Source organism: Cajanus cajan, chromosome 2 (genome assembly GCF_000230855.2).
Source record: "Cajanus cajan strain Asha chromosome 2, NIPB_CcT2T_4, whole genome shotgun sequence".
Taxonomy (NCBI): domain Eukaryota; kingdom Viridiplantae; phylum Streptophyta; class Magnoliopsida; order Fabales; family Fabaceae; genus Cajanus; species Cajanus cajan.
The window spans coordinates 1,750,317-1,777,692 of record NC_138518.1 but is presented as its reverse complement, the minus strand read 5'-3'; the positions used below and the strand labels follow the sequence as shown (position 1 = coordinate 1,777,692).

Genomic DNA, 27,376 nt, shown 5'->3' with positions numbered 1-27,376 from the left:
AATCGCCAGATCAGAGAAAGACCTTAGCAAAACCTTGTTGGGAGAATAATCCAAGGACATCCCATCAACTATCTAGTAAAACAGGGTTAGAAGAACTTTCTTTATTTATTTGTATTAGAACTTTGTTTCGCAGATTTGGTTTTGCAATATTCCCTCTCAAATTTGCTTCTTAATGCTTTCAAGTGAGGCCTAAGAAATTCTTGTACCAAAGATCTATAATAGTGGAGAATCAATAGTGGTCAATATCTTTTGATGCATCCAGAAACCTGTACTGTCATGTAAAGAATAAACTTCATTAACTAATCAAGAATGCAACTAGTGATGTTAATATCTGAATTTTTTGGGTCATTTTCCTGCAGTTTCAGTAGTCTATTTATGAAGCTTGAGTTCATTTTTTTTTATCAGAAACTTCCTTAAAATAATGAAAGAAGTGTAAACCAAGAAGAATGTAGAAAGAGTGTTGAGATACAAACAAGATCCCACATTATTAGAACAAGAGGAGAAATAAAAGTTTATAATGTATACATATAATTTATTTGTAAGAGGCCTTTTAAGTGATGATTGTTAAGTCTCAATTATACATCTTTTTGAATGAGAATTATTGTACAACTCTACTCATTCTTAGCACCATTGCAAGATAATTGTTCCCTTTTTGACTCATCTTTTGTGCAGATATAGCTAACCCATTTTAGCTAACAATACCTTAATACACCTCATTTTTTGTGCAGGTATTGAGCTAGAGATTTGAGGATTGAAGATCTTTTGGATTGGAAACATAAGGAGCCAAGGAGCAGAGCAGAGTGGCTGCGCCGGGCGCAAGATGACGCCGCGCCGGGCTTGAGAAGAACAGAGCAGTGGACTTCTGGAAGTCATACATGCGCCGGGCGCGAGACTCCACCACGCCGGGCGTGATCGAGGCAGAGAGTACCTCAATACTCTCTGGAACGAATTGCGCCGAGCTTAATAGAGAATTGCGCCGGGCTTGCTCTAAGGCAGAGAATGCTTGAAAGCCTCTGGAAGACACTGCGCCGGGCGTAAAAGTAATTGCGCCGGGCTTATAATGAGGCAGAAAGTGCTCAGAAGACTCGGAGCCGGGCGCGAAGACTTATGAGCCGGGCGCGAAACCCTAATCTGACCTCCCAGGCTCGTATTTGAAGCCATTTTCGAGGGTTTCTCCGACATTCACACATTGGACAAGTTTTAGGAGCTGTGGAAGGGATTCCCGGAGCTTGGAGCTGTTCATGTGTGGGTCTTTCCTTCGGTTTCTTCATTTCTCCCTTCATCTCTATTTTGTTTTGCCCTCAATTTTGAGTGGTTCCACCCATTTTGTGTGGGGTTAGATGTAACCAACGAATTCTAGTGTAATCCTAACGTTTTCAATGATATTTATACATGTTGTTTCATTCATTGTTGTGTTTGTTTCTTTACTTAATGCTTGCTTTGGATTGATCACCCTTTGCATGATTTAAGGTTCCATTGAGTACTGGGAAATACCTTTGAAATTAGTTCTGGAACATATGCCTAGTGGAGATTGTATCTAGGGATAGAGCTTGACCCATTAGTAGTCTTAAACCCTAGCCCATAATGCGGGTGTAGGTATTGGGTACTCAAGGGATTGATATTCAATATCCGCACCTAGGCTCTTTCTCTAAGGGATTAGGTTTGAGTAAACTTATGGGTTGACTAAGCAATGAATTTAACAAGAGATTAAGGATTCATTAGTTTAACGTTTGGTGAAATCTAACCCCACAACCTCACAATTTCACAATATCATTTCTAACCTTTTCCACTCACAACCAAATGTTTGTATAATTTTTATTCCAGTAGTCATGATCTTTAATTCACATTCACATGACAAACTACAAATTGGAATTATTCTTTAGTCACGAATAGTCAATAAATGCTTATATTATTTTCTAATCCCTGTGGATACGATATTTTTTACTACTTGAACGGCCGGTATACTTGCCGTGTTTGAGACCGTTGATAGAATTAAACTGATTTACAATTATAACAAAAGTACTTCAACGGAAATCTCAACAAGTTTTTGGCGCCGTTGCCGGGGATTGGAAAGACAATTTAGTATTTATAGCTATTTTTGACTTGTTCCTTTACTTTTATTGTTAATTTTGATTTTAGCAAATGAATTCTTTGGGCTGACTTGTGCACTCTAGTCTGTTGTTTTCTCTTGTATGCAAGGTACTATCCGAACCAGAGGTACTGCTTCTTCTGAGCCATTGTTGAACGATCCTGAGATTGAACGCACTGCAAGGAGGAATAACAGCAACAGGAGGAGAAGGAGGACTAGAGCAAACCCAGTCAGCCAACCAACCAATCAGATCCCTGAAGTTCTTGTCTCTGACATTCCTGAGTTCAACATGGAAGGTGAAGGTGACAATCATAACCGGAGGCGCACTATAGGTGATGCTTTCACCTACACTAGCCCGAGGGAATTCTCTAGCATTGTGAGGCCTAACAGGAATGACAGACTAGCAGAGATGAAGCCTGCACTCCTACAACTTATCAGCTCTCACCAATTTTCTGGCCTGGACCATGAGGACCCACATACTCATCTCTACACTTTTTATGAGTTGTGCGGTTCAGTTGGAGTTTCTGGGGCTGATGAAGAGGCGCTATTCATGAGGTTGTTTCCATTTTCTCTGAATGGGAAGGCTAAGGCTTGGCTTCATTCTCAGCCAAACCAAAGCCTAGCCACGTGGAGGGATGTGGAAACTAAATTCTTAGCCAGATTCTTTCCCCCGTCCAAGAACACTGAGGCCAAAACTGCTATTGCTACTTTTGCTCAAGGTGCAGATGAGCCACTATGTGAAGCATGGGAGAGATACAAATCACTGTTGAGGAGGTGCCCCAACCATGGTTTTGAGGTAGAACATCAAGTGCAAACCTTCTGCAATGGTTTGCAACCTCAAACCAAGATGATATTGGATGCTTCTTTTGGAGGGTCAGTCATGTTCAGAACTGCTGAAGAGGCTATCACAATCATTGAGTCCATGGCTTCCACAGACTTTAGGAGCCAGCACGGTAGAAGCTCTTCACACAAGAGAGGAGTTTTGGAGCTGAGTACCCAAGATGCGGTGTTAGCTCAAAACAAGATACTTTCCCAACAAATTGAAGCCTTGAACCAACAAATGGCCAAGCTTCCTCAACAATTTCAAGCTATGCACGCTAATAATCCTCCTATGCAACAAGTATTGGCATGTGATTTTTGTGGAGGTGACCACCTTAATGGTTTTTGTGCCGGTTCATCTAATTCCCAAGGTGAAGAAGTGAATTATATGGGGAATCAAGGGCGGCAAAATTTCTCTCAACACCCCTATCCGCAAAATTCAAATCAGGGGTGGAGAAATAACTATGGTGGAAACAAGCCAGACATGAATGCTTCATCAAGTAGCAGGCCTCCACATCAACACCAACACCCACCTTTATATGAAAGAACCACTAAGTTGGAAGACACATTGCAACAATTCATGCAATTGTCTATGTCCAATCAAAAGAATACTGATGCTTCAATTAAAAATCTGGAGATACAGGTGGGCCAAATAGCAAAACAGCTGGCAGAGCAACAAAAAGGTTCTTTCTCAGCCAACACCGAGCAAAACCCGAAAGGGCACTTGAATGTTGTATCTACAAGAAGTGGTCGGGAATTTGTGGTGAAGGAGAATGAGAAGAAAAAGGAGAGCGAGGAGGTGAATGATATGAGTGTAGAAGATGATGCTAGTGTTGATGAAGAGATCATCTTGGAGGGCCCAGGAGCGTTGAGAAAGAGTGGAGGAAGCGAGTTGGTTGATGAAAATAAGAAGAAAAATGAAAATACCAAAAAGAATGAGAAAGAGAAAGAGATTGAAAAAGAAAAAGAAGGAGTCAGTAGAGAAAAAAATAAAGCACCCTTGGAGGAGAGGAGTATAGTGAAGGTACCACCCACCAAGAGCTTACCGTATCCTCATGCACCTTCAAGAAGCGATAAGGAGAGGCAATATGCTCGGTTCTTAGAGATTTTCAAGACCTTGCAGATTAACATTCCGTTCTCCGAGGCATTAGAGCAAATGCCTACATATGCCAAGTTCATGAAAGATCTCCTCACCAAGAAGAGAAAGTATTTTGAAGAGGAGACTATCACATTGGAGGCGGGGTGTAGTGCCATTATCCAGAAGATGTTGCCAACAAAATCCAAGGACCCTGGTAGTTTCACTCTTCCAGTCACTATTGGGAGTCTAGCTATTGGGAAGGCCTTACTTGATTTGGGGGCTAGCATCAATCTTATGCCCTTATCTATGCTTCAGAGGATTGGTGATTTGGAAGTGAAGCCAACTCGCATGACTTTGCAGTTAGCTGATCGATCTGTGAAGTATCCTCACGGCATTGTGGAGGATGTTCTGGTGAAGGTGGACCGTTTCTTGTTTCCCGCTGATTTCGTGGTGATGGATATTGAAGAGGACATTGATGTACCTCTCATTCTTGGCCGACCATTCATGAAGACTGCAAGAGTTCTAATTGATGTGGATGATGGGAAGCTTAAGGTGAGAGTGAATGATGAAGAGGTCAATTTTGATGTGTTTGATGCCATGCACTACCCCAAGGACAAGAGCAGTTGCTTCCGGGTTGATGTAATTGATGGCCTTATTGAAGATACAAGGAAGCATATCTCTTTTTCTACCCCTTTGGAGAAAGTCCTAATCAATATGGTTGAATACCTCCATGAAGAAGAAGATAGAGAGATTGAGGCATGTTTGAAGAGCCTTGATTCATATAAGGAGGTGACACCGGATTCAGGGCATATGAAAGATTTGAAGGAGGAAGGAGAGGTGATTACCCCGAAGCTTGAGTTGAAAATACTCCCTTCTCATCTCAAGTATGTGTTTCTAGAAGAAGGTGGAAGCAAGCCGGTTATCATAAGTAGCTCCTTATCCACATTGGAGGAGGAGAAGCTTGTGAGAGTTTTGAAGTTCTATCAAGGGGCAATTGGTTGGTCTATTTCTGATCTCAAGGGAATTAGCCCAGCCTATTGCATGCATAAGATATTTATGGAGGATGAGTACAAGCCGGTTGCTCAACCACAGAGGAGGCTTAATCCTGTGATGAAGGAGGTGGTGAAGAAGGAAGTGATGAAGCTGTTGGATGCCGGCATGATCTACCCCATTTCTGATAGTGCATGGGTGAGTCCTGTGCAAGTGGTTCCAAAGAAGGGTGGCATGACGGTGATTCGGAATGAGAAGAATGAGCTAATTCCTTCTAGAACGGTCACGGGGTGGAGAATGTGTATTGATTATCGGAAGCTCAACAAGGCTACCAGGAAGGATCATTTTCCACTTCCATTCATGGATCAGATGCTTGAGAGATTAGCTGGCCAAGCTTATTATTGCTTTCTTGATGGGTATTCAGGCTACAACCAGATTGTGGTGGATCCGGAAGATCAGGAGAAGACCGCTTTCACTTGTCCTTTTGGTGTCTTTGCGTATCGGAAGATGCCATTTGGACTGTGCAATGCTCCTGCAACATTTCAACGATGCATGCTAGCTATATTCTCCGACTTGGTGGAGAAGAGCATTGAGGTCTTCATGGATGATTTCTCCGTGTTCGGGTCTTCATTTGACGAGTGCCTAACCAATCTTGAAGTGGTGCTTAGAAGATGCTTGGAGACCAACCTTATCCTCAACTGGGAAAAATGCCATTTCATGGTGACCGAGGGGATAGTATTAGGGCACAAGATCTCTCACAAGGGCATTGAAGTTGACCCAGCCAAAGTGGAGGTAATAGAAAAACTCCCTCCACCCATCAATGTCAAAGGTATTAGGAGTTTCTTAGGGCATGCTGGCTTTTACAGACGATTTATAAAAGATTTTTCAATGATAGCCAGACCCCTAAGCAATCTCCTAAACAAAGACACTCCTTTTTGCTTCAATGATTCTTGTATGAAAGCTTTTGAAACTTTAAAAGTTAGACTCACCTCTGCACCCATAATCACTGTACCAGATTGGACACTAGATTTTGAACTCATGTGTGATGCTAGTGATTATGCGGTTGGGGCAGTCTTAGGCCAAAGGAGGACTAAACTTTTTCATGCTATTCACTATGCTAGCAAAGTTTTAAATGAGGCACAAATTAATTATGCCACCACTGAAAAAGAGTTGCTAGCCATAGTATTTGCATTGGAAAAATTTCGGTCCTATTTGATTGGTTCCAAAGTGGTTGTGTTCACAGATCATGCAGCCATTAAGTACTTACTCACCAAGCCGGATTCCAAACCAAGACTCATAAGGTGGATTCTTCTGCTTCAAGAGTTTGATCTGGAGATAAAAGATAAGAGTGGCAAGGAGAATCTGGTTGCTGACCACCTCTCAAGGCTTATAAATGATGAGGTGACCCTGAAGGAGAAAGAAATCTTGGAGGAGTTCCCTGATGAAAAATTGTTCACGGTGCAAGAGCGGCCTTGGTTTGCGGATTTAGCAAACTTCAAGGCAGCTGGCGTTATTCCTGAAGATTTCACATGGCACCAAAAGAAGAAGTTCCTCCGTGATGCTACCTACTATGTATGGGATGACCCTCACTTGTTCAAGAGTGGTTCAGACGGCTTATTGAGGAGGTGCGTCTCAAGAGAGGAGGCCAAGAGTATTTTGTGGCACTGTCACAACTCTCCTTATGGAGGGCACTTCAATGGAGAAAGAACAGCTGCCAAAGTGCTTCAAGCTGGATTTTACTGGCCGACACTCTTCAAAGATGCCCATAGTCATGCCAAACAGTGTGACAGTTGTCAGAGGGCCGGAGGAATCACAAGAAAGCATGAGATGCCCTTACAAAATATGCAGGAGGTTGAGGTGTTTGATTGTTGGGGCATAGATTTTGTTGGCCCACTGCCTTCTTCCTTCACAAATGAATATATTCTTGTGGCAGTGGACTATGTCTCAAAATGGGTTGAAGCTATTGCTACACCCAAGGCGGATGGCAAAACAGTAGTGAAGTTCCTCAAGAAGCACATATTCAGCAGATTTGGCACCCCCAGGGTACTTATCAGTGATGGAGGTTCACACTTCTGTAATGCTCAGTTGGAAAGGGCTCTAGAACATTATGGAGTCCATCATAAGGTTGCTACCGCCTATCACCCTCAAACCAATGGGCAAGCTGAGGTCTCTAACAGAGAGATCAAGAGGATTCTGGAGAAGACTGTGTCAGCTTCAAGGAAGGACTGGTCTACAAAGCTTGATGAAGCTCTATGGGCTTATAGAACCGCCTTCAAGTCTCCAATTGGTCTCACTCCATTTCAGTTGGTGTATGGAAAAGCTTGCCACCTTCCTGTAGAACTGGAGCACAAAGCTTATTGGGCTTTGAAGCTGCTGAATTTTGACCCTCTCAGCACTGGTGAGAAAAGGAAGTTGGAGCTGCATGCTCTTGATGAATTGAGGCTACAAGCCTATGAATCATCCAAGCTTTACAAGGAAAAAGTCAAGAGCTATCATGACAGGAAAATTCTGAAGAGAGAGTTCAGGGCAGGCCAGTCGGTACTTCTGTTCAATTCCAGGCTCAAACTCTTCCCTGGAAAACTGAGATCAAAGTGGTCTGGCCCTTTCAGAGTCAAGGAGGTGAAACCCTATGGTGCCATAGAAATTGAAGATTCTGAGGCACAAAGAAGCTGGGTTGTGAATGGACAGCGGTTGAAACCCTACTTGGGTGGAGAAGTCGAAAGACTCTGCTGTATCCTTTCTTTTAGAGACCCTTGAGGTCTCTTCTTGTCAGGCTCGGGACAGTAAACAAGCGCTTCCTGGGAGGCAACCCAGAGTTCTGAACTATGTTGTTATATGCTTTCCAGTCACTTGAGTTTTAGCCTTTAGTATGCATGTGTTCTAATTATATACTATATTCGTTTTTGTGACTTGTTTTATGATTGTGCATAGTCTATGATATGTATGTTGTATTGTGTTGTTTGTGTTTGATATTATGTGTTAAGTGTGAATCATGCTTGAGTGGACAGATTTGAGTTGAATATGTTAGGAGTGTAAAGAGTGGAAAAGCCTAGGTGTAAGCTTAAATAGAACTTTTCACGCCGGGCGAGATATATCCATGCCCAGCGCACCAAAGTCATTTGGTCTCTGCCAACACCCACGCCGGGCTCAATCTCTAATTGCGCCCGGCCCAAACTTCATTGTGGCACTGGAACGACCAAGCCAGGCGCATTTATTGGCGTGCCGGGCGCATTAATAGTTAGGTGCTCCAGGGGGTAGGCAGGCCCGGCGCGCTTAGCGCATTCACCACTGGAAGGTCTGAGCATTAATTGCGCCGGGCTTACCATCTTCCATGCCCGGCGCATTAAATTTTGGCACGTAGTAACCCTAATTGCGCCGGGCGCAGAATGGCACCGCCCGGCATCATACCAGATTAGGCCAACCTTTGGTATTCTACTGATACCAAGCCCGGCGTGACAATTTAGTGCGCCCGGCGTGACGGTTCAGATGCCCAATAACCTCCCTCCATTTCAAACAGAACCTCGCACTTTCCCCCTTTCTCTCCACTCTCACGCCCCACTTCTCCCACTTTCTCTCCACTCTCACGCCTCCTCCTCTTCCATCTCATTCTCCGTCTTCCTCTCCCAAGGGCACGTTCAATTCACGCTCTACATCTCAAGGGAACATCTAGGCTTAGTTTCTTCGCCTTCTTCATTCTCTACTCCACTCAAGTAAGTCCTTTTTTCTTCCTTTTCATTTTCTTTCGTTCCTCTTGGTTTTTCTGTCTTGTTTTGTAGCTTGTTCTTTCCGTTTTCGGTTTTTGGGGTCCTAAGGTTTCTGTTGACCCACATTGGGGGTTTAGGGCTAGAATGTTGTCATATGTATAACCCCTGGGTGCATGACCGCCAGGCGCACCGAACCATGCTTGGCACAAAACGAGTTAAATTTTCCGTTTGACTTCAAGCCCAGCGCATGAAATCCTATGCCCGGCGCCCTCTGTTTTGAAATTTTAATTCTTCTGTGGTGCGCCTGGCGCAATTCTGTTTTGCGCCCGGCACGCGAGTCTCCAGAGAGATATTATGTTGTCTCACGCCTGGCGCAAATTTGATTTGCGCCTGGCGCGAGTGTTTCCAGAGAATTTCTACACTCCCTGCGCCAGGCGAATGAAATCCTATGCCCGGCGCAAATCACATCTGGACCCTTCTTTTCACTGTTTTTAGCTTCTTTTTAGGGTTTAGTTTCAGTCTAGGGCTAGTTTCCTTTTTAGTAAATTGCACTGGTCATCCTTATATGTTTTATGCTCATGTCTGTCTGCCTGGGATTTCTGTTGTGTATTTTCTGCAGATGGCTTCCTCCAGTAAGCGCTCTCGTGCAGGGAAATCGGGTCAGCCCTCGCGCCGACCGAGTCGACCCTATTCCAACCTCTTTCTGACAGAACGCAATGAGAAGCATTTCGAGGTCACTAGTGCTCGAAAATTTATACTGGAGAGGCGGGTCGAGCTGGAGCCAAATGAGGCTCCCGAGTTTCAAGATGAACTGCGCAGGCGCCGATGGGAAAAGCTCGGTTCCTATCCACTTCCGGCTAACATAGCTGTGGTCAAAGAGTTCTACACTAATGCTCTGAGATAGGAGGGCCTTGCCCCATTCACTAGCTATGTTAGGGGTGTGCATGTTCCCTTTGACGCTCGGACGATCAATGAATTTTTGGGGACTACACTGAGGGACGATGAGCAGAATGAGTACGGCAACTACAGCCACACTACTATGGATCCTGATGTGGTTGAGGCTGCCATATGTATGCCAGGACGTGGGTTCCACAGGAACCGAGCTCAGCAACCTCTGCACGTGAAACGCAGGGATCTTCTACTGGTGGTTAGAATTTGGTCAGCTTTGGTGCATGCTAACATTCTCCCGTGCTCCCACGTTTCTGACCTGCATTGGACCCGATCCATGCTTATGTACTGTATCATGACTCAGAGGACCGTGGATCTGGGGGGCATTATTTGCATGGAGATCGCTGGCTGTGCCAACTCCGCACCTGGCTCAGCACTAGGACATCCATCCCTCATCACCCAGTTGTGTCAGCTTGCCGGTGTGGATGTCCACTCACCACCTTTTGAGGGTCCTGGCAGGGCCATTGACAGCAGATACATCTCTGCCTATTGCCAGGACCGCGCTCCACCAGCAGTCCCTGCCCCCGAGCCTATTCATGCTGCTGGGCCCCAGGAGGACGTGCCTATGGATGATGCTGCTGTCCCAGACCCTCCCCTCACTATCCATCAGCGTTTTGACGCCTTGGAGGGTCGCATGACCACATTCATGCAGCGCCAGGAGGACCGCCTCGATACTTTTATGCAGAGGCACGAGGGCCAAATGGAGTCTCTCCACCGTGGACAGACCTTCATGTTTGATGCATTCAGGAGTTTCACGCTGCACTCTGCCCCTGATTACCAATTCCCCACCACCGCTGATTACCATTCTTACACGGGGTGGCCTGGGGACCAGGCCTCTTTCTTTGGGGGGGTGGAGCTGCCGAGGATGCTGGTGTTGCTGCTGCTGCTGAGGAGGGTGGAGCTGACCCCGGACATGATGATGACCAGGCCCCATGATGGATACGGAAGGAGCTTGACTTAGCTACTTTTTATTGTTTTTCTTGTCATTTATGTTTTAGTCTTTCCATTTCAGTGTTGTACTATTCATGTTTCAGAACTCTGCTTTAGTTATTATATTTAGTTTCTGTTGGTGATTACTTTGTTGGTTCTTTTTGTGAATATTCTGCTTTAGCATGGTTTTTAATCTTGTTGATACTTGCTTTGCTTGTGGTTGATTCTGGATTGTAGTTTGCTTGATGTTCATAGTGTTTGTACCCTAGACATTTTCAAGTCACATTAGATCTTTAGTTCATGACTAGTTGCATACGGGTTTCAATGTTGATCATAGAACTGAGCTGAGCTTGATAGTTTGTGGATGCATAGCCGGGTGAGGTTTGAGCCTAAACACTGATCAGTGAACTACGCTTAGGTTGCATGATAGACTTTGCTTGAGTTTCCCTGGTGGTTTGCTTATGTTATGCACTTATATGATCAAGGCATTCATATTGTTCCTTATTTTGTTAACCTCCTAAGCCAAGAAGCCATTTTCACTTCTCACTTGACTCATACTTTCCTAAGCCCAAACACCACACCTTCTACTTCTCCCAAACCATGAAAAATGAACCATAACCGTTGCTTTGGTTAAGAGAGCAAATTGATGACATCAAATAAGTTTGGGGGAGTTGTTAAATGGGAAATTTTGGGGAAAAAGGAAGTATGTGATCAGCCATTCAAAAAAAAAAAAAAAAAAAAAAAAAAAAAGAGAGAGATAAAGCAAAACAAAAAACAAAAATATTAAGATACAAAAGTGTAAATATGCATCTCATAAAGGCTAATGGCTTGGATCCGAGAAAGGGCATGTGTGCTAAATTGTTGTATTGGGGTATGGAGAGGGATATCATTGTAAAAATTCCAATTGCTCTCTTAAGCCATAGCACCTTCAATCCTTGAAAAACCATAAAACTGCTAATGCTTGACCCTGCTTGACCCAGAATTTCCCTAATAAAGACCTTGTGATAAGTGCCTGCATTTGTTTTACCACTGGTTTCATTTGGAAACGAAGAGCAAAGTTAAATCATGTGGCGTGAGTAGTAGATATGAGAGAAACACTCACCCTAATACACTAGTGTGCATAGAGAGAAACACTTTCCTAGTGAGGATGTATACACAGATAGTCATTACTCTTCTCAGCTCTTTGATCTCTTTTGAAACCTTTGTTTGCACCTTGTCATGTTCCATTACAACAATTGTGACTGAAAGTTCATCTGAGGTTCATGCTTGCGAAAGGAAAATACAAGTGAACTAGGATGTAGAATTTGACACACTTGCATTGCTTATTATCTGCTAGATTAATTACCTTTTGCTTGAGGACAAGCAAGGTTCTAAGTTTGGGGGAGTTGTTAAGTCTCAATTATACATCTTTTTGAATGAGAATTATTGTACAACTCTACTCATTCTTAGCACCATTGCAAGATAATTGTTCCCTTTTTGACTCATCTTTTGTGCAGATATAGCTAACCCATTTTAGCTAACAATACCTTAATACACCTCATTTTTTGTGCAGGTATTGAGCTAGAGATTTGAGGATTGAAGATCTTTTAGATTGGAAACATAAGGAGCCAAGGAGCAGAGCAGAGTGGCTGCGCCGGGCGCAAGATGACGCCGCGCCGGGCTTGAGAAGAACAGAGCAGTGGACTTCTGGAAGTCATACATGCGCCGGGCGCGAGACTCCACCACGCCGGGCGTGATCGAGGCAGAGAGTACCTCAATACTCTCTGGAACGAATTGCGCCGGGCTTAATAGAGAATTGCGCCGGGCTTGCTCTAAGGCAGAGAATGCTTGAAAGCCTCTGGAAGACACTGCGCCGGGCGTAAAAGTAATTGTGCCGGGCTTATAATGAGGCAGAAAGTGCTCAGAAGACTCGGAGCCGGGCGCGAAGACTTATGAGCCGGGCGCGAAACCCTAATCTGACCTCCCAGGCTCGTATTTGAAGCCATTTTCGAGGGTTTCTCCGACATTCACACATTGGACAAGTTTTAGGAGCTGTGGAAGGGATTCCCGGAGCTTGGAGCTGTTCGTGTGTGGGTCTTTCCTTCGGTTTCTTCATTTCTCCCTTCATCTCTATTTTGTTTTGCCCTCAATTTTGAGTGGTTCCACCCATTTTGTGTGGGGTTAGATGTAACCAACGAATTCTAGTGTAATCCTAACGTTTTCAATGATATTTATACATGTTGTTTCATTCATTGTTGTGTTTGTTTCTTTACTTAATGCTTGCTTTGGATTGATCACCCTTTGCATGATTTAAGGTTCCATTGAGTACTGGGAAATACCTTTGAAATTAGTTCTGGAACATATGCCTAGTGGAGATTGTATCTAGGGATAGAGCTTGACCCATTAGTAGTCTTAAACCCTAGCCCATAATGCGGGTGTAGGTATTGGGTATTCAAGGGATTGATATTCAATATCCGCACCTAGGCTCTTTCTCTAAGGGATTAGGTTTGAGTAAACTTATGGGTTGACTAAGCAATGAATTTAACAAGAGATTAAGGATTCATTAGTTTAACGTTTGGTGAAATCTAACCCCACAACCTCACAATTTCACAATATCATTTCTAACCTTTTCCACTCACAACCAAATGTTTGTATAATTTTTATTCCAGTAGTCATGATCTTTAATTCACATTCACATGACAAACTACAAATTGGAATTATTCTTTAGTCACGAATAGTCAATAAATGCTTATATTATCTTCTAATCCCTGTGGATACGATATTTTTTACTACTTGAACGGCCGGTATACTTGCCGTGTTTGAGACCGTTGATAGAATTAAACTGATTTACAATTATAACAAAAGTACTTCAACGGAAATCTCAACAATGACTAAAAGTAAAATCATGAGGGTGTAAACTTCAAAATGGACAACATCAATACCAATATGTAGAGATGTGTGTTTAAATACTTAATAAACAAGAAAATTGAAAAAAGTATCTCCTCAAACAGATACAAAATATCTTCGAATACTTGTTGCACAACAAAATATAATATCCCTCTTGATAAATATATATTCCTCTCATACAAATACAAATCCAATAACCCTAACAAAATTTACCCCAATACTCTTAATAACATAGTACTCTTTAACTTACAAAATGGATGCCACATGCCAGAACTTTTGCACTTCACTGCCTTCGCTATTTTCCTTGGGCCCTAATTATAAGAAAAACATTTGGTTGGAATTCATTTTCAATAATGTGAATCGATACTAGATATTTGTGCATGTAAAACAAAATATTAAAACATGGTTAATCAAATATTAATCAGTTGAAGTGTAATTTGTTATGCTATTGTTTGGTAAATGGTAACTAGAGAGTTAAATATTTACAATAAACAAGACTGTATTTCAAAAGTTGCATGCAGAGATATTGTGGAGAATTGGCACCTGAAGAAGATGTAGACACATCAGAATTGGTTAATGTTTAGTTTTGAACTCGTGGTTCATCTTAGTTTACAATCTTCAAGTTTTTAATGTGTGCAATCTTTATCCAGTCTTCACCTTCTGGTTTCTTGCAACGCTTATTGAGCAACGGACAAAGCCAAATTTGAAGGTTTGAAATGGATTTGGGAAGACCCTCCTCTGGCAAGCATTCGAGGTTGGGGCATAAATAAATGTACAATTCCTTGAGTGAGGAGAGGTGGCTGAGACCCTTGTAGTCCAATTTTTTAAGATCTGGGCAATTACTTATTTGTAGTGAAGTAAGAGAGAGTGGCAGAAAACCTTCATCTAGAAAAGACTCCACATTCATTTTTTGAATGGACAATATTTGAAGACAGGTGTTGGCTCCCAAGGCCCCTTTCAATGAGGCTATAAGTTTGAAACTTGAGAGACACAACCATTTTAGATTTGATGGCAAACCTCCATCCGAGAACATCTCCACTTGTGGACAATCCTCTATTTGTAGCTCAGTAAGTAATGGAAGCAGGATATGCATGCTTTTAGGCAATAATTTCAAATTCTCCAACTTCTAAATTTTAAATTTCTCTAGACAGGGTGCAAATAATCCTTGACTAGGAAATGATTCAAATTGAGGGCACCCATCAATTTGTAGGTCCTTGAGATGATTATGAGTGTGCTCCTGTGAAATCATTTGTAGATTACAACACTCGCTGAGTTGAAGAGAATACAGTTTTGGGAAGAAATCTAGAGGAAAGGTCGTTAGAGAGTGAGAATCCATGATCACCAATTTTACAAGGAAATCATAGCAACATCCCATGAAAGTATTCACATTGGGGCAAAAATAAATGTTCAAGGCTTTAAGATGATTATGAGTGTGCTCCTGTGAAATCATTTGTAAATTAGGACAACTTGCGAGGTCAAGCGAAACAAGTTTTGGGAAGACATCCAATGGAAAGGTCATTAGAGAGTGAAAGCATGAGATTTTCAATGTTACAAGGAAATCGTAGCAACATCCCATGGGAATATTCATATTCGGACAATTAACAATTTTCAAGGATACAAGAGAAGTATTAGATATGGTGCATCCAATCCCTTCAAGTGGCAATGCTTCCATGCTGAGACTTTCACACCAACGAATAACTATTTCCTTTAAATGAAGAAGATGCTCTGACAGTCCTTTCAGCTTGGGACATCGCTCTATACGAAGATATTGAAGACGTGGAAAAACAGCTTTACATTCCCATTCTGTCATTTTGGAGAAGTACAATCTTTTCAAGGATGTAAATGAAGAGTTACTCCCATAAAATTCAGCACCAATACTAACTATCCCATTAAGCCCTATAATCTTCAGGTCCTTTAAAAATGGCAAAATTCCAAAAGGAGGCAAAACAACGCAATATTTACAAAACTCCAAGCGTAAGGACACCACATTCACACTTGATAAGGAAATTGGAAATTCTGTACCACCATAGTTATAGATTGACAAAGCCTTCAAGTGTTTAGAAGGTTGTAGATTCTCAAGTACTTCCTTCTCTTTCCTTGGATCATCAGGGATGTGGTTCCAATTCCATTCTAACTTCAGCTCCACAAGGTGTGTTTTGCTTTTAAAATCTGCAGCTAGTATATCAGAGGGATTCACAATATTCTCTAACTCCCTAATTGATATCCCTCCATGAAGATTGAGTCCTCCTAGCTGCTTAATACTAAACTCACTACCTTTGCTAACACAAAACGAACTCAATACATGAAGATTCTTCAGTCTTCCCAAATGCATTGGCATCTTCCTCACTTTAGTATTTATAAATTCAAGGCAACGCAAATTAGTAAGCTTATGCATTCCTGATGGCAACTCCTCCAAATTCTTACAAAAGTTCAACTTCAGTATTTGCAAGTTATAGAGCAAACATGTTGAATCTGGTAGTCTTTTTATGTTAGTTCTTGAAAGATCTAACGAACGAAGATGTTTAAGTTCACCTAGAGAGTCAGGCATGTCTCTAAGGTTAGCACAATGGGACAAAGATAATAATACATATAAGGATTTAAACTTGGAGAACAACTCATGACTCGAAATCTTGCATTGCCAATAAGTACGAAAATCCCCTTTCCCCTCTATTGGAATAAATGTATGCAACCTCTTAGCAGCATCATATGAACTTTCAAACCCATGAAAATGTCTAAGGCCATTTACTACAATTGAAAAATGACGGGTTGTTTCTGGTATACTTTTTGCTTTATCAACTCCCAGCCTGAAACAAATATCTCCACATACATATTTTGCCAAATCATTCAAATGGTCATGCATGATGAACATTTCTGATTTACTTGATCGTTGAAAGAAAGATCTTGATAAAAGATCATGAAAGTATTGTTCACCAACTTCCTCTGGACTTTTGCTCTGTTGAGGACATAGCAAAAAATTTTCAGCCATCCAAAACATAATTAAATCCTTCTTTTTAAACTCGTAATCTTTGGGAAATAATGCACAATAAGCAAAACATCTCTTGAGATGAGAAGGAAGGTGATGATAGCTCAAAAATAGAGCAGGGATAATTTTACAATGTTCTTTTGGTAAGTCCCATATCTTGCTTATCAATATACTTTTCCATTCTGTAATAGATGACTTTGTACTTAAAAGACTTCCAATTGTTTTTAAGGCCAAAGGCAATCCTTTGCACTTTTTAACTATCTTTGTAGCAATCTCCTCCAGCTCAGCATCCAACTGAGGGTGATCATCTTGGAATGCATGTTTAGCAAAAACTTCCCAACAATGTTGTTCTTGTAATTGTTTTAGTTGATGCACTTTACATGACTGCACAGTGGAAGCAACTTTCACACTGCGTGTGGTGACAATAATTCTACTTCCCGATGCCCCATAATTAAGAGGAGTTTGCACATATTCCCATTTCTCTTGGTCTTCATTCCAAACATCATCCAAAACCAGAAAAAATCTCTTCCCTGACAATTCTTCTTTCAATCTTCCATGAACCATTTCTAGGTTTTTTTCAATAGCATCTTTTGCTTTAGTGATTGTCTCAAGAATTGTTCTTGTCAATGTAAAAACATCAAAATCATCTGAAACACAAACCCAAGCTTTGATATCAAATTTAGCCTCCTCTAACCTTGGGTCATTATATACATGTTGGGCAAGTGTGGTCTTACCCACCCCACCCATGCCAACAATAGAAAGTATTGTTAGCTTGTTACGATTGTTAGTTTCTGATGTGAGCCAATTAAAGATCATTTCTTTGTCATTATCTCTGCCGTAAATAACATTTTCAACCACCAAAGATGTTGATGGCAATTTTTGTGACACTTTACTACCTGATCCAGCACTAGAATAAGTTGCCTCTTTTAATCCTAGATCACCCCTTTGGTTCACAAGATCTTCTAGTTTCTCAAAGACTTCTTTCATCCTTGAGTCAATTTTCCTGTTAAAAGAACTGAAAGTAGTATTGAAGAAATTTGGTACCTTGTGAAAAAAGGTTTGAGGTTCAGATTCAGCTTCCACTTGGCATCTGGTGAGTTCATAGTCTATTTCATCCAAGAGATCCTCTGCATCATGCACAACATCTTTGACCTCAAAAAGCCAGTCTCTCACAAGTTGATTTTCAATCTGCTTTAGTTCTGCATCATCAACCACAGCATTGATGAACCGTAGCTTCCCCTTTAACTTGTTCAGCAGTTTCTCATCAAGTTTCCTTCCACGAAAGAAGTCTACAACTTGAGGAGAAGCTAGTCTGTCAACTGCAGTTTGGATGAAAGCAGAAAGAAGAGCACCACCAACAAATTCTGCTGCCATGGTAGGAATAGGAAAGGGAGTGGATGAATGGAAATGAGAAATTTGAAGTGCAGCTTATGGCAATGAACGACTGAGTGCAAAGCAGGATTACTATACTGATGAAATGAGTAGAAAGCTATTTTTCTTTCCTTTGTTGGCCAGTCAACCATGATAATACAGATATTACAGCTATATTCCAGGCATGAATGACGTGCTATGATTCCTTGCATTCACATGCAGTCATGTATCATGACTATTAGATTAAGATTAAATGCTTTGAATAATAATGGATATTTTTTTATTTACTAACAAAATAATATGATTTTCGGATCTTCATGTAACAGTTTTTGAATACTTAAATGCGTGAATGTGTGAATGAAATCTGGATCGATCTAAAGAGGTTTAATGGCCAGTCAACCAATCACATGAGTGTTTATGACAACACAACCGTTCACAACATGGGTTGTGAGTCACTTTCTCTCCAAACCACATGGATCCTTCAACATTGCACCTCATCCAAATTGAGAGACTTGTATCTCATTAAAAATAAGATAAATATTATAATTATGAGTAAAGTATATTATATTTTAATTTTAAAAAAAATGTTAGTAGATATATTTTGAATATTTAAACACATATAAAAAGTTAGGGGTATTATTATAAACTTAAATTATATATACAAATGTATCAGAATATATATATATATATATATATATATATATATATATATATGTGTGTGTGTGTGTGTGTTAGAACTACTTGAAACCCAGAATTCGAAAGCTACTCGAAAGTTATATCTATGAAACTACTCGAAAGGAAGATAAAGGTCGAACACTTACCAGGGTCATATCAGAAGCCTTATTTGTTCACGTGTGAGATGGGTCGAAGAACATTAATCGAATCGAACAGAGAAGTGCTCGAAAAAATAGATGGAGGAGGTTACTAGAGGTTTCTTAAAGTGGTTTGAGTAGTTATCTTAAAGCAGTTAATAAAACATGGATCGAAGAGGTAAAAAATACGTGGGGCAAACGGTTACGAGAGGTTTTTATTTTAATCCACGTAATGGGCTTAGTGGACAACAGTTATGTACCCATAATACGTGTACACAGAAATAACTACTCTTGAGGATTTCTATAAATAGGAAAGGCATACTCCTTTACGAAGGTCGAAAAACTCATACTTACACGAGATTTTCAAGCATTCTCTGCCTACACATATGGCTTCCATGCGAGGAATTATCTTTGGGTATGATCACTTCTCGGCCATTTTTATTTTCTCTTTTTAGGATTAGAATTAGTATAGCATTCTTTTTCATTCAATCATAGTTGCAAGTACTCAAATGCTAAAATGTTGTAATAGTTTGAATATTGTGAATGATGATATGTATTGCTAGTATCTCTATTGTTCATTCTATTTCTCTGCGCATTTATGTACATGAATATCATTATTTGGTAATCATTAATGAACACGTAGCAACGGTTAATCTCTAAAATACTCTACTCCATTGTTACTGCTTCATACCTCATTTCGTAAAACACGTTGAATGCCTAAATTGAAACAATGTCCGTGTGCTAGTTCGAATAAAAAGAATCCGTAAACGAGTTTCATCGTAAACAGTGTGTGTGTGTTTGTGTGTGTATGTGAGGAGAACCTACTTGCTCCTTAAAGAGTTATTATATTTAATAACTCATGACCTATATTGAATTTTAACAAATTTGTATTGAATAAATCAAGTTTATAAACTTTTACAAAATTTAAAAACTATTTGATTCTTCCCTTTATAGATTTATATGCAACTCCAAATAATAAATATAGCATCATTTGATTGCAAGTTAACATTTGAAAATATCTCGAAGTTTTTAATTAAGCCTATGCAATTTTTCTACTAAACTAATAAAATATCCGAGTATCACCGATTTCTGATTTGATAATATTTAAAACAAAAAATGTTTTTCTTAATCAAATATAATATATGCATGAAATTTTGTTCGATGTATATCCTTCCCTATAACCATTAGGATCACTAGTGGTAAAGGTTGGAATAGCATATCCAGAATGTATGTTCGAACATGGTGTTATTATTGTAATTGATGAATCAAAAAAAATATCCTTCCCTTACTCACTGTGATAAAAAAAAATATATCCCTCTTTTATCCACTTAATTGATAATAATGAGGTAATTAAGACAGTTAAGTATGTTTAGTCAGTTACAATTTTGACATTACTATATCATGACCCTAGTACACAGAGAGTGAAACGTGCATTATGTTTTAAATGTTGTTTATGAAGCTTCCATCAGATAATAAATATCATACAGAAAATATATTGTAAGATATCTAATGCTTTTTCCATTAGCAAATACAAGGGCCATTTTTGTTACAACAATTACACAATCTTTACATAGCCTATCTACATCAGGTGACTGCTACACAAGTCCTGCCTTTGCAATCTTATAAACAAATGGAAACCGAAGAAGGAAAAGTAAAATCAATAACAAAACAAAACAAAAGCTCCATGCAATGCTCACTACTTCAATGTCACTTCCCAACTCAGCGAGAAACCAAATACAATTTAAAGTTCTAAGAATGTATGCCTAGAAAAATTTTATATTTCACAACTCCGGTTGCTTCAATCTCTCTCTCAGATGTAGTAGTTTGCCTTGGACTTGAAACTCATCATCAGATAGGCCAATTTTAAGCCCTTCTACTTGTTTTCTGTGTATAATAGCAAGGTACTTTGGTAGAGACCAACTTTGAATGACCTATATGAGAAATAGGGTAGAAGCGCATAGACTACATCTAAAAGAGTAACCAGCCAATATAGACCACATGGAGCACTTACTTCCACAAAAGCAAGACAGAATTGATGGTCAAGAAGAAGATCACTGAAGAACTAAGGACTCCATACAGCATTCAGCCGAGAATCCAGGGCCCGCTGAATAGAATGTCCCCTAGTCCCTCTAGATATAGAAAGGGATACTGTAAACAGATAGTAAAATTAGCACAGGGTCACGGCTTTCAACTAATCATTAATTTAAAATCAAGAGGTACAAAAGAAACCAGAAGACACATAATGGAAACATTAGCATAAGAATTTTATAGAGCTGCATGTTTAGATTGAAACATGTGAGAAATCAAACAAATTTCAGTCAAATGATAATTTAATCATATTTGCTTTTATGACATTCTGCTTCTGTAGCTACATAGGATCAGCTTTATTCTGATTAAACGTATACAGAATACTTAGGTGAATTTTATATCAAAGTTAAGTAGATACTTGATAATGTTTTATGAAGCATTCCACAACCAACGAAGATATAATTCAGGCATATGGAATCAGGAGAAATAAATCCTTTAAAAACATTAAAAAGCATCTGAAATCAGTGGTGGCAATGTTGCATGTTTTCAGTGAATTGAGAAACCTCACTGAAAGTACACTTTGATTTTAATAAAATAATGAACAATACTTTATTAAAACTAAAATTAATAACATGGTTGATTGGGTCTTGCGTATACATATTTATCCCCAACACAGTCATCTAAACAGAATAAACTTCATTAACTAATCAAGAACATAACTAGTGGTGTTAATAATGGGTTTTTTCGGGTCACTTTTCTTCCAGTTTCAGTTGTCTACTTATGAAGATTTAGTTCATTTTTTTTCTTCTCAAAAACTTCTAAAACATAATGTTAGAAATGCGAACTAAGAAGAAAGAAGGAAGAGTGAGCAACAAAACAAATTTACCCCAAAACTCCCTATAATACTCTACGTAATATGGATGCCACGTTCCAAAACTTTTCCGCTTCCCTGCCTTCACATTTGTCCTAGTGTCCTAAATACAAGAAACACATTTGGTTGGAATTCAATTTCAATAGTGGATATTGATAATAGAAATTATAGCATTTAAAACAGACTAAAAATCAATTTGATGCATGAAGAAAGTGGCTTTAACAAATATTAATTTAGGTGTAATTTGTGTTGATGTTGTTTGGTAAATGTTAACTAGGGAGTGAAATATTTGCAATAAACAATATTGTATTTGAAAATCTGCTAAGATATTAGGGGAGAATTGGCACCTGATGAAGAGGCAAAATATGAGAATTGTTGCATGTGTAATTTCAAACTTGTGGTTGTGGTGCATCTTACTAGAAAATATTCCTGTTTTTAATGAGAGCAATCTTTTCCCAATCTTCACCTTCTGGTTTCTGGCAACGCTGTTTGAGCAATGGACAATACAGAATTTGAAGGGTTGAAATGGAGTTGGGAAGACCTTCCTTTGGTAAGCATTGGAGGTTGGGGCAGAAATAAATATTCAATTCCTTGAGAGAGGAGAGGTGGCTGAGACCCTTGTAGTTCAGTTTTTTAAGATCTGGACACTCATGTATTTGTAGAGAAGTAAGAGGGAGTGGCAGAAAACCTTCATCGGGAAAAGACTCCACATCAACCTTCTGAATAGACAAGATTTCTAGAGAGGTGTTGGCTCCCAAAGAACCTTTCAGTGAGGCAATAAGTTTGGAGCAATTTGAGAGATCCATTCTTTTCAGATTTGATGGCAAACCTCCATCTGAGAACATCTTCACTTCTGGACAATCATCTATCTCAAGCTCAGTAAGAGATGGAAGAAGGGTATGCATGCGTTTAGGCAAAAATTTCAGATTCTTAGATTTCCAAATACTAAGTTTCGCTAGCAAGGGTGCAGATAATCCTTCACTAGGAAATGATTCAAATTTGGGGCAGTCATTAATTTTCAGATTCTTGAGATTATTACAAGTGTGTTCCTGTGAAATTATTTGAAAATTACAACAGTGCCAAAGTTCAAGTGAATGGAGTTTTGGAAACACTTCTAGTGGAAAGGTCGTTAGAGAGTGGGAAGCTGAGATCACCAATGTTACTAGGAAATCGTAGCAACATCTCATGGGAATATTCATATTTGGGCAATCATAAATGCGCAACACTTCAAGATATGTATTAGATACTGTGTGCTGAATCCTTTCTGGGGACAATACTTCCATGTTTTGTTCTCTAATTTTGAGCCTTCCACATTCACGAATTTCTACATTTTTTACGTGAAGAAGTTGAACTGGAAGACCTTTCAGCTTGGGACAATCCACTACAACAAGAAACTGAAGACGTGGAAAAGCAGCAGCTTGACATTCCCATTCTTCCCATTCCTTCATATCCAAGAACTGCAATGTTTCTAAGGATGTAAATGAAGAAGAGCTACTCCCATAAAATTCAGCACCAATACTTACTATCCCATCAAGCCCTATAATCGTCAACTTCTTGAGAAATGGCAAAACTCCAAAGGGAGGCAACATAAGGCAATATTTACAATGCACCAACCGTAAGGACACTAAATTCACATTTGATAACCAACTTGGAAATTGTGTACCGCCATAGCTATAGATCGACAAATCCTTCAAGTGTTTTGAAGGTTGTAGATTCTGAACTATTTCCTTTTCTTTCTTTGGATCATCAGGGATCCGGTTTGAATTCCATTCTAACTTTAGCTCCACAAGGTGAGTTTTATTTTTAAAATTCACTGCTAATGCATCCGAGGGATCCACAATATTTTGCAACTCCTCAATTGACAGACCTCCATGAAGATTGAGTCCTCCTAGCTGCTTAATACTGAGGTCACTACTTTTGCCAACACAAAACGAACTCAATACTTGAAGATTCTTCAGTCTTCCCAAATGCTTCGGCGTCTTCTGCACTTGTGTATTTACAAATTCAAGGCGACGCAAATTAGTAAGGTTATGCAACTTTGTGGGAAGCTCCTCCAAACTGAGACAATTGTTCAACTTCAAAATTTGCAAGTTATAGAGCAAACAAGTTGAATTGGGTAGTTTTTTTATGTCAGTACTTGAAAGGTCTAATGAACGAAGATGTTTAAGTTTGCCTAGAGAGTCCGGAACATCTCTAAGGTTAAAACAGTGGGACAAAGATAAGATGCGTAAAGATTTAAACCTGGAGAACAAGTCATGTATTGAAATCATGCACCCCCAATCAAAGAAAAAAAACCCTACCTCCTGCATTAGAATAAATGTATGCAACCTTTTAGCAGCATAATATGAACTTTCAAACCAATCGAAAGATCGAAGGTCATTGAATCCAAATGAAAAATGACGGGTTGTTTTTGGTATACTTTCTGCTTTATCAATTCCCAACCTAAAACAGATGTCCCCACATGCATATTTTGCCAAATCATTTAGAAGGTCATGCATGACAAAAATTTCTGATTTGCTTGACCGTTGAAAGAAAGATCTTGATAATAGATCATCAAAGTATTGTTCACCGACTTCTTCTGGACTCTTGCTCTCTTGAAGACATTGTAGAAAATTTTCAGCCATCCACAATTGAATTAAACCCTCCTTGTCAAATTTGTAATCTTTGGGAAATAATGCACAATAAGCAAAGCACCTTTTGAGATGAGACGGAAGGTGGTGATAGCTCAAAAATAGGGCAGGGATAATTTCACTATCTTCTTTGCGTAAGTCCCATATCTTGCTTAGTGATACACTTTCCCATTCTGAAATAGATTTCTTATGTAAAAGACTTCCAATTGATTTCAAGGCCAGTGGCAATCCTTTGCACTTTTTAACTATTAGTGCACCAATCTCCTTCATCTCATCATTCAACTGAGGATAACCATCTAGGAATGCATGTTTGGCAAAAACTTGCCAGCTATGTTCTTCTTGTAATTGCTTTAGGTGATAAACTTTATGAGACCGCATGGCAGAAGCAACTTTCTCACTGCGTGTTGTAACAAGAATTCTACTCCCTGGAGCCCCAAAATTAAGAGGAGTTTGTAAAACTTCCCAATTCTCTCGTCTCTCGTTCCATACATCATCCAAAACGAGAAGAAATTTCTTCCCTGTCAGTTCTATTTTCAATCTTCTATGAACCATTTCTAGTTTTCCATTGTCATATTTTAATCCAGTGAATGCTTCAAGAATTGTTCTTGTCACTGTCAAAACATCAAAATCATCTGAAACACAGACCCAAGCTTTGATATCAAATTTAGTCTCTTCCATCCGTGGGTCATTGTATACATGTTGTGCCAGCGTGGTCTTACCCACTCCACCCATGCCCACAATAGAAAATATTGATAGCTGGTTATGACTGTCAATTTCAGATGTCAGCCAATCAAAGATCATTTCTTTCTCGTCATCTCTACCATAAAAAAAACTTTCAACAACCAAAGATGTTGACTCCAATTTCAGTGGAACTTTATTACCTGATCCAACACCAGAATATGTAACCTCTTTCAAACCAAGATCATCCTTTTGGTTCACAAGATCTTCTAGTTTCTCAAGGACTTGTTTCATCCCTGAGTCAATTTTTCTGTTAAGTGAACTGAAAGTAACATTGAATAAATTTGATACCTTGTGAGTAAAGGTTTGAGATTCAGATTCATCTTCCACTTGGTATTTGGAGAGTTCATAGTCTATTTCGTCCAAGAGATCCTCTGCATCATGCACAGCATCTTTGACATCAAAAAGCCAGTCTCTGACAAGTTGATTTTCAATCTGCTTAAGTTCTGCATCATCAACCACAGCATTGATGGATCGCAACTTCACCTTCAACTTGTTCAGAAGCTTCTCATCAAGTTTCCTTCCATGAAAGAAGTCTAAAACTTGACGAGAAGCCAGCCTGTTAAATACAACCTCAAGAAAAGCAGAAAGAAAAGCACTGCCTACCAATATTTCTGCCATGTTAGGAATAGGAAAGCTAGTGGATTAATGGAAATGAGTAATTTGAAGTGCATGCATCTTGAGCTAATGAAGAAGGATGGCTTTTTTAAAGGATGGATAATATCTTTTTCTTTGATTGTCAGTCAACCAATAACAATGTAAGAAATTTCTTCACGGCATCCCCTAATTGAGTTAGAGTCAAATTAAGCATGATTTTTCTTTTATATTTGGAAACATAAAAAAAAAAAAAAAAGGGGAATAAATAAATCACTTCTGTCATCTGAATTGGTATTTTTCTCAAAAGAGGAGTGTTATTAAAACTTTTTTTTAATGAGTTAAATTTCTTGAAAACTACAAAATTAAGAGAAAATAATTAAATATAGACTAGAACTCATTTTTTACTACTAGAATTTCTCTTATTACATGCGACTTTTCCTGCAAATTTTTCATAAAAATTTGCAGGAAACGTTATTCCTGCAAATTTTCTTCCAAAATTTTATTTACAGGTAATACCTTCGTGGATAATATTTTTTTGCAAATTTTACCATGAAAAAAAAATTTCTATGATTATTAAAATTGTAACAAAATTTGTAAGAAATATCTGTAAATTATTTTTCGCAAATAAATTCGCAAAAAATTTCTATGAATATTTTTTTGCAAGAAAATTCGTAAAAAATTTCTACGAATATTTTTTTGTAGGAAAATTTATAAAAAAAAATGACATTTTTTTAGTATTGTTTGTGATTTTTAACAAATTTCAGACAATAAGAAAAGAGTGTGTTGGTAACATTTTTCATTTCCAAATTTTCAATATAACAACCCTGAGATCAAATTTATCTATGGTCATTATAATATTCAACTGCTTGGATATTCTGACTTGATAGGATTTCCTATAGATATATATATATTGAAAGATTCCTATAGCTATTCTGAATCAAATAATATGCATGCAAATTTATTTGATGTATTAACATCCATCTTTTTACTAATTCACTTAATCGACTATAATGAAATATTTAACCAAGTTTAGTACGTGCAAGATTAAGTACGTCTTTAGTCTTTAGTAGATCAAATTTAGGCAGGTTAGTTGAATGGAACCTAACTACCCTAGACTTCTAAACAATGCAAAAGAAACTAGAAGAAAAAACTGCTTTTGTACTAATTCACTTAATTGACTATAATGAACTGCTTTTGTTCAACATCATCAGCGAGAGTATCAATCACTATTAAAAGAGGTATTATTTTTCTGCGAATTTTTTTATAAAATATATATTCACAAAAAAATTTTGTGAATTTTTTTACAATAATAATTTTACAAAAAAAATTTATGAATTTTTTTGTAAAAAATAATTTACAGATATTTCTTATAAATTTTTTATGAAAAATAATTTATAAGAATTTTTTGCAAATTTTGCTACAATTTCAATGATCATAGAAATTTTTTTCCATGGTAAAAATTTGTAGAAAATATTGTAAGAATTTTATTTTGTTTCTTGCAAAAATAAATTCACAAGTAAAATTTACTAAATAGTAGAAAAATTTCGCAGATAACTTTTTCTACGAATTTTCCTACCAGTTTTAATTTGCAAGAAAAATCAAAAAAAATATTTAAATTTATAAGTTTAATATTTAAAAAAAAAACTTTAAGTCTCACATCGATTGAAAATAAAATAATTAAAGAGTATATAAGTTGGGGCAACACTTACCTTACAAGTTGATTTGTATGGTTAAGCGTTCGACTTATAATCTACAATCTTAGAGTTTAAAAGATTATGTATCATGTAACACCCAGCAACCCGCATGTGGATATTGTCTGCTTTGGCCGCAGCCCTCACGGTTTTGCTTCTGGCAATGGCACTCATGCCACCCCAAAACGCGTCCACGCAAGGAAGGTATCCA

General features: G+C 38.8%; 2 protein-coding genes and 1 pseudogene across 2 annotated transcripts; 1 reads left to right on the top strand and 2 right to left on the bottom strand.

The window, feature by feature from the left end:
* The first annotated feature begins 2,192 nt into the window (after window positions 1-2,192).
* Window positions 2,193-9,584, top strand: LOC109811976 (uncharacterized). Its single transcript, XM_083067739.1, has 3 exons — window positions 2,193-3,803; window positions 4,032-7,707; window positions 9,187-9,584. The coding sequence occupies exons 1-3, from the start codon at window positions 2,193-2,195 to the stop codon at window positions 9,582-9,584; spliced, it is 5,685 nt and encodes a 1,894-aa protein (XP_082923865.1).
* A 4,464-nt stretch (window positions 9,585-14,048) lies between these two features.
* On the bottom strand, window positions 14,049-17,801 carry LOC145954089 (putative disease resistance RPP13-like protein 1; annotated as a pseudogene).
* Window positions 17,802-20,291: 2,490 nt separating this feature from the next.
* Window positions 20,292-25,659, bottom strand: LOC109814643 (putative disease resistance RPP13-like protein 1). The gene is made up of 3 exons (XM_020379118.3): window positions 21,857-25,659; window positions 21,550-21,612; window positions 20,292-20,758 (listed from the first exon to the last, which is right to left on the bottom strand). The coding sequence occupies exon 1, from the start codon at window positions 25,496-25,498 to the stop codon at window positions 21,926-21,928; it is 3,573 nt and encodes a 1,190-aa protein (XP_020234707.2). The 5' UTR covers window positions 25,499-25,659; the 3' UTR covers window positions 20,292-20,758; window positions 21,550-21,612; window positions 21,857-21,925.
* Between the last annotated feature and the right edge of the window lie 1,717 nt (window positions 25,660-27,376).

Excerpts from the sequence above, each read along its gene's own strand:
- LOC109811976 (XM_083067739.1), top strand. The coding sequence starts at position 2,193 with ATGCAAGGTACTATCCGAACCAGAGGTACTGCTTCTTCTGAGCCATTG. Across the intron at positions 3,804-4,031 it reads AGAGTGGAGGAAGCGAGTTG|ATTAACATTCCGTTCTCCGA; the intron begins GTTGATGAAAAT and ends AAGACCTTGCAG. Across the intron at positions 7,708-9,186 it reads AGAAGTCGAAAGACTCTGCT|GGTTTAGTTTCAGTCTAGGG; the intron begins GTATCCTTTCTT and ends GCTTCTTTTTAG.
- LOC109814643 (XM_020379118.3), bottom strand. The coding sequence starts at position 25,498 with ATGGCAGAAATATTGGTAGGCAGTGCTTTTCTTTCTGCTTTTCTTGAG.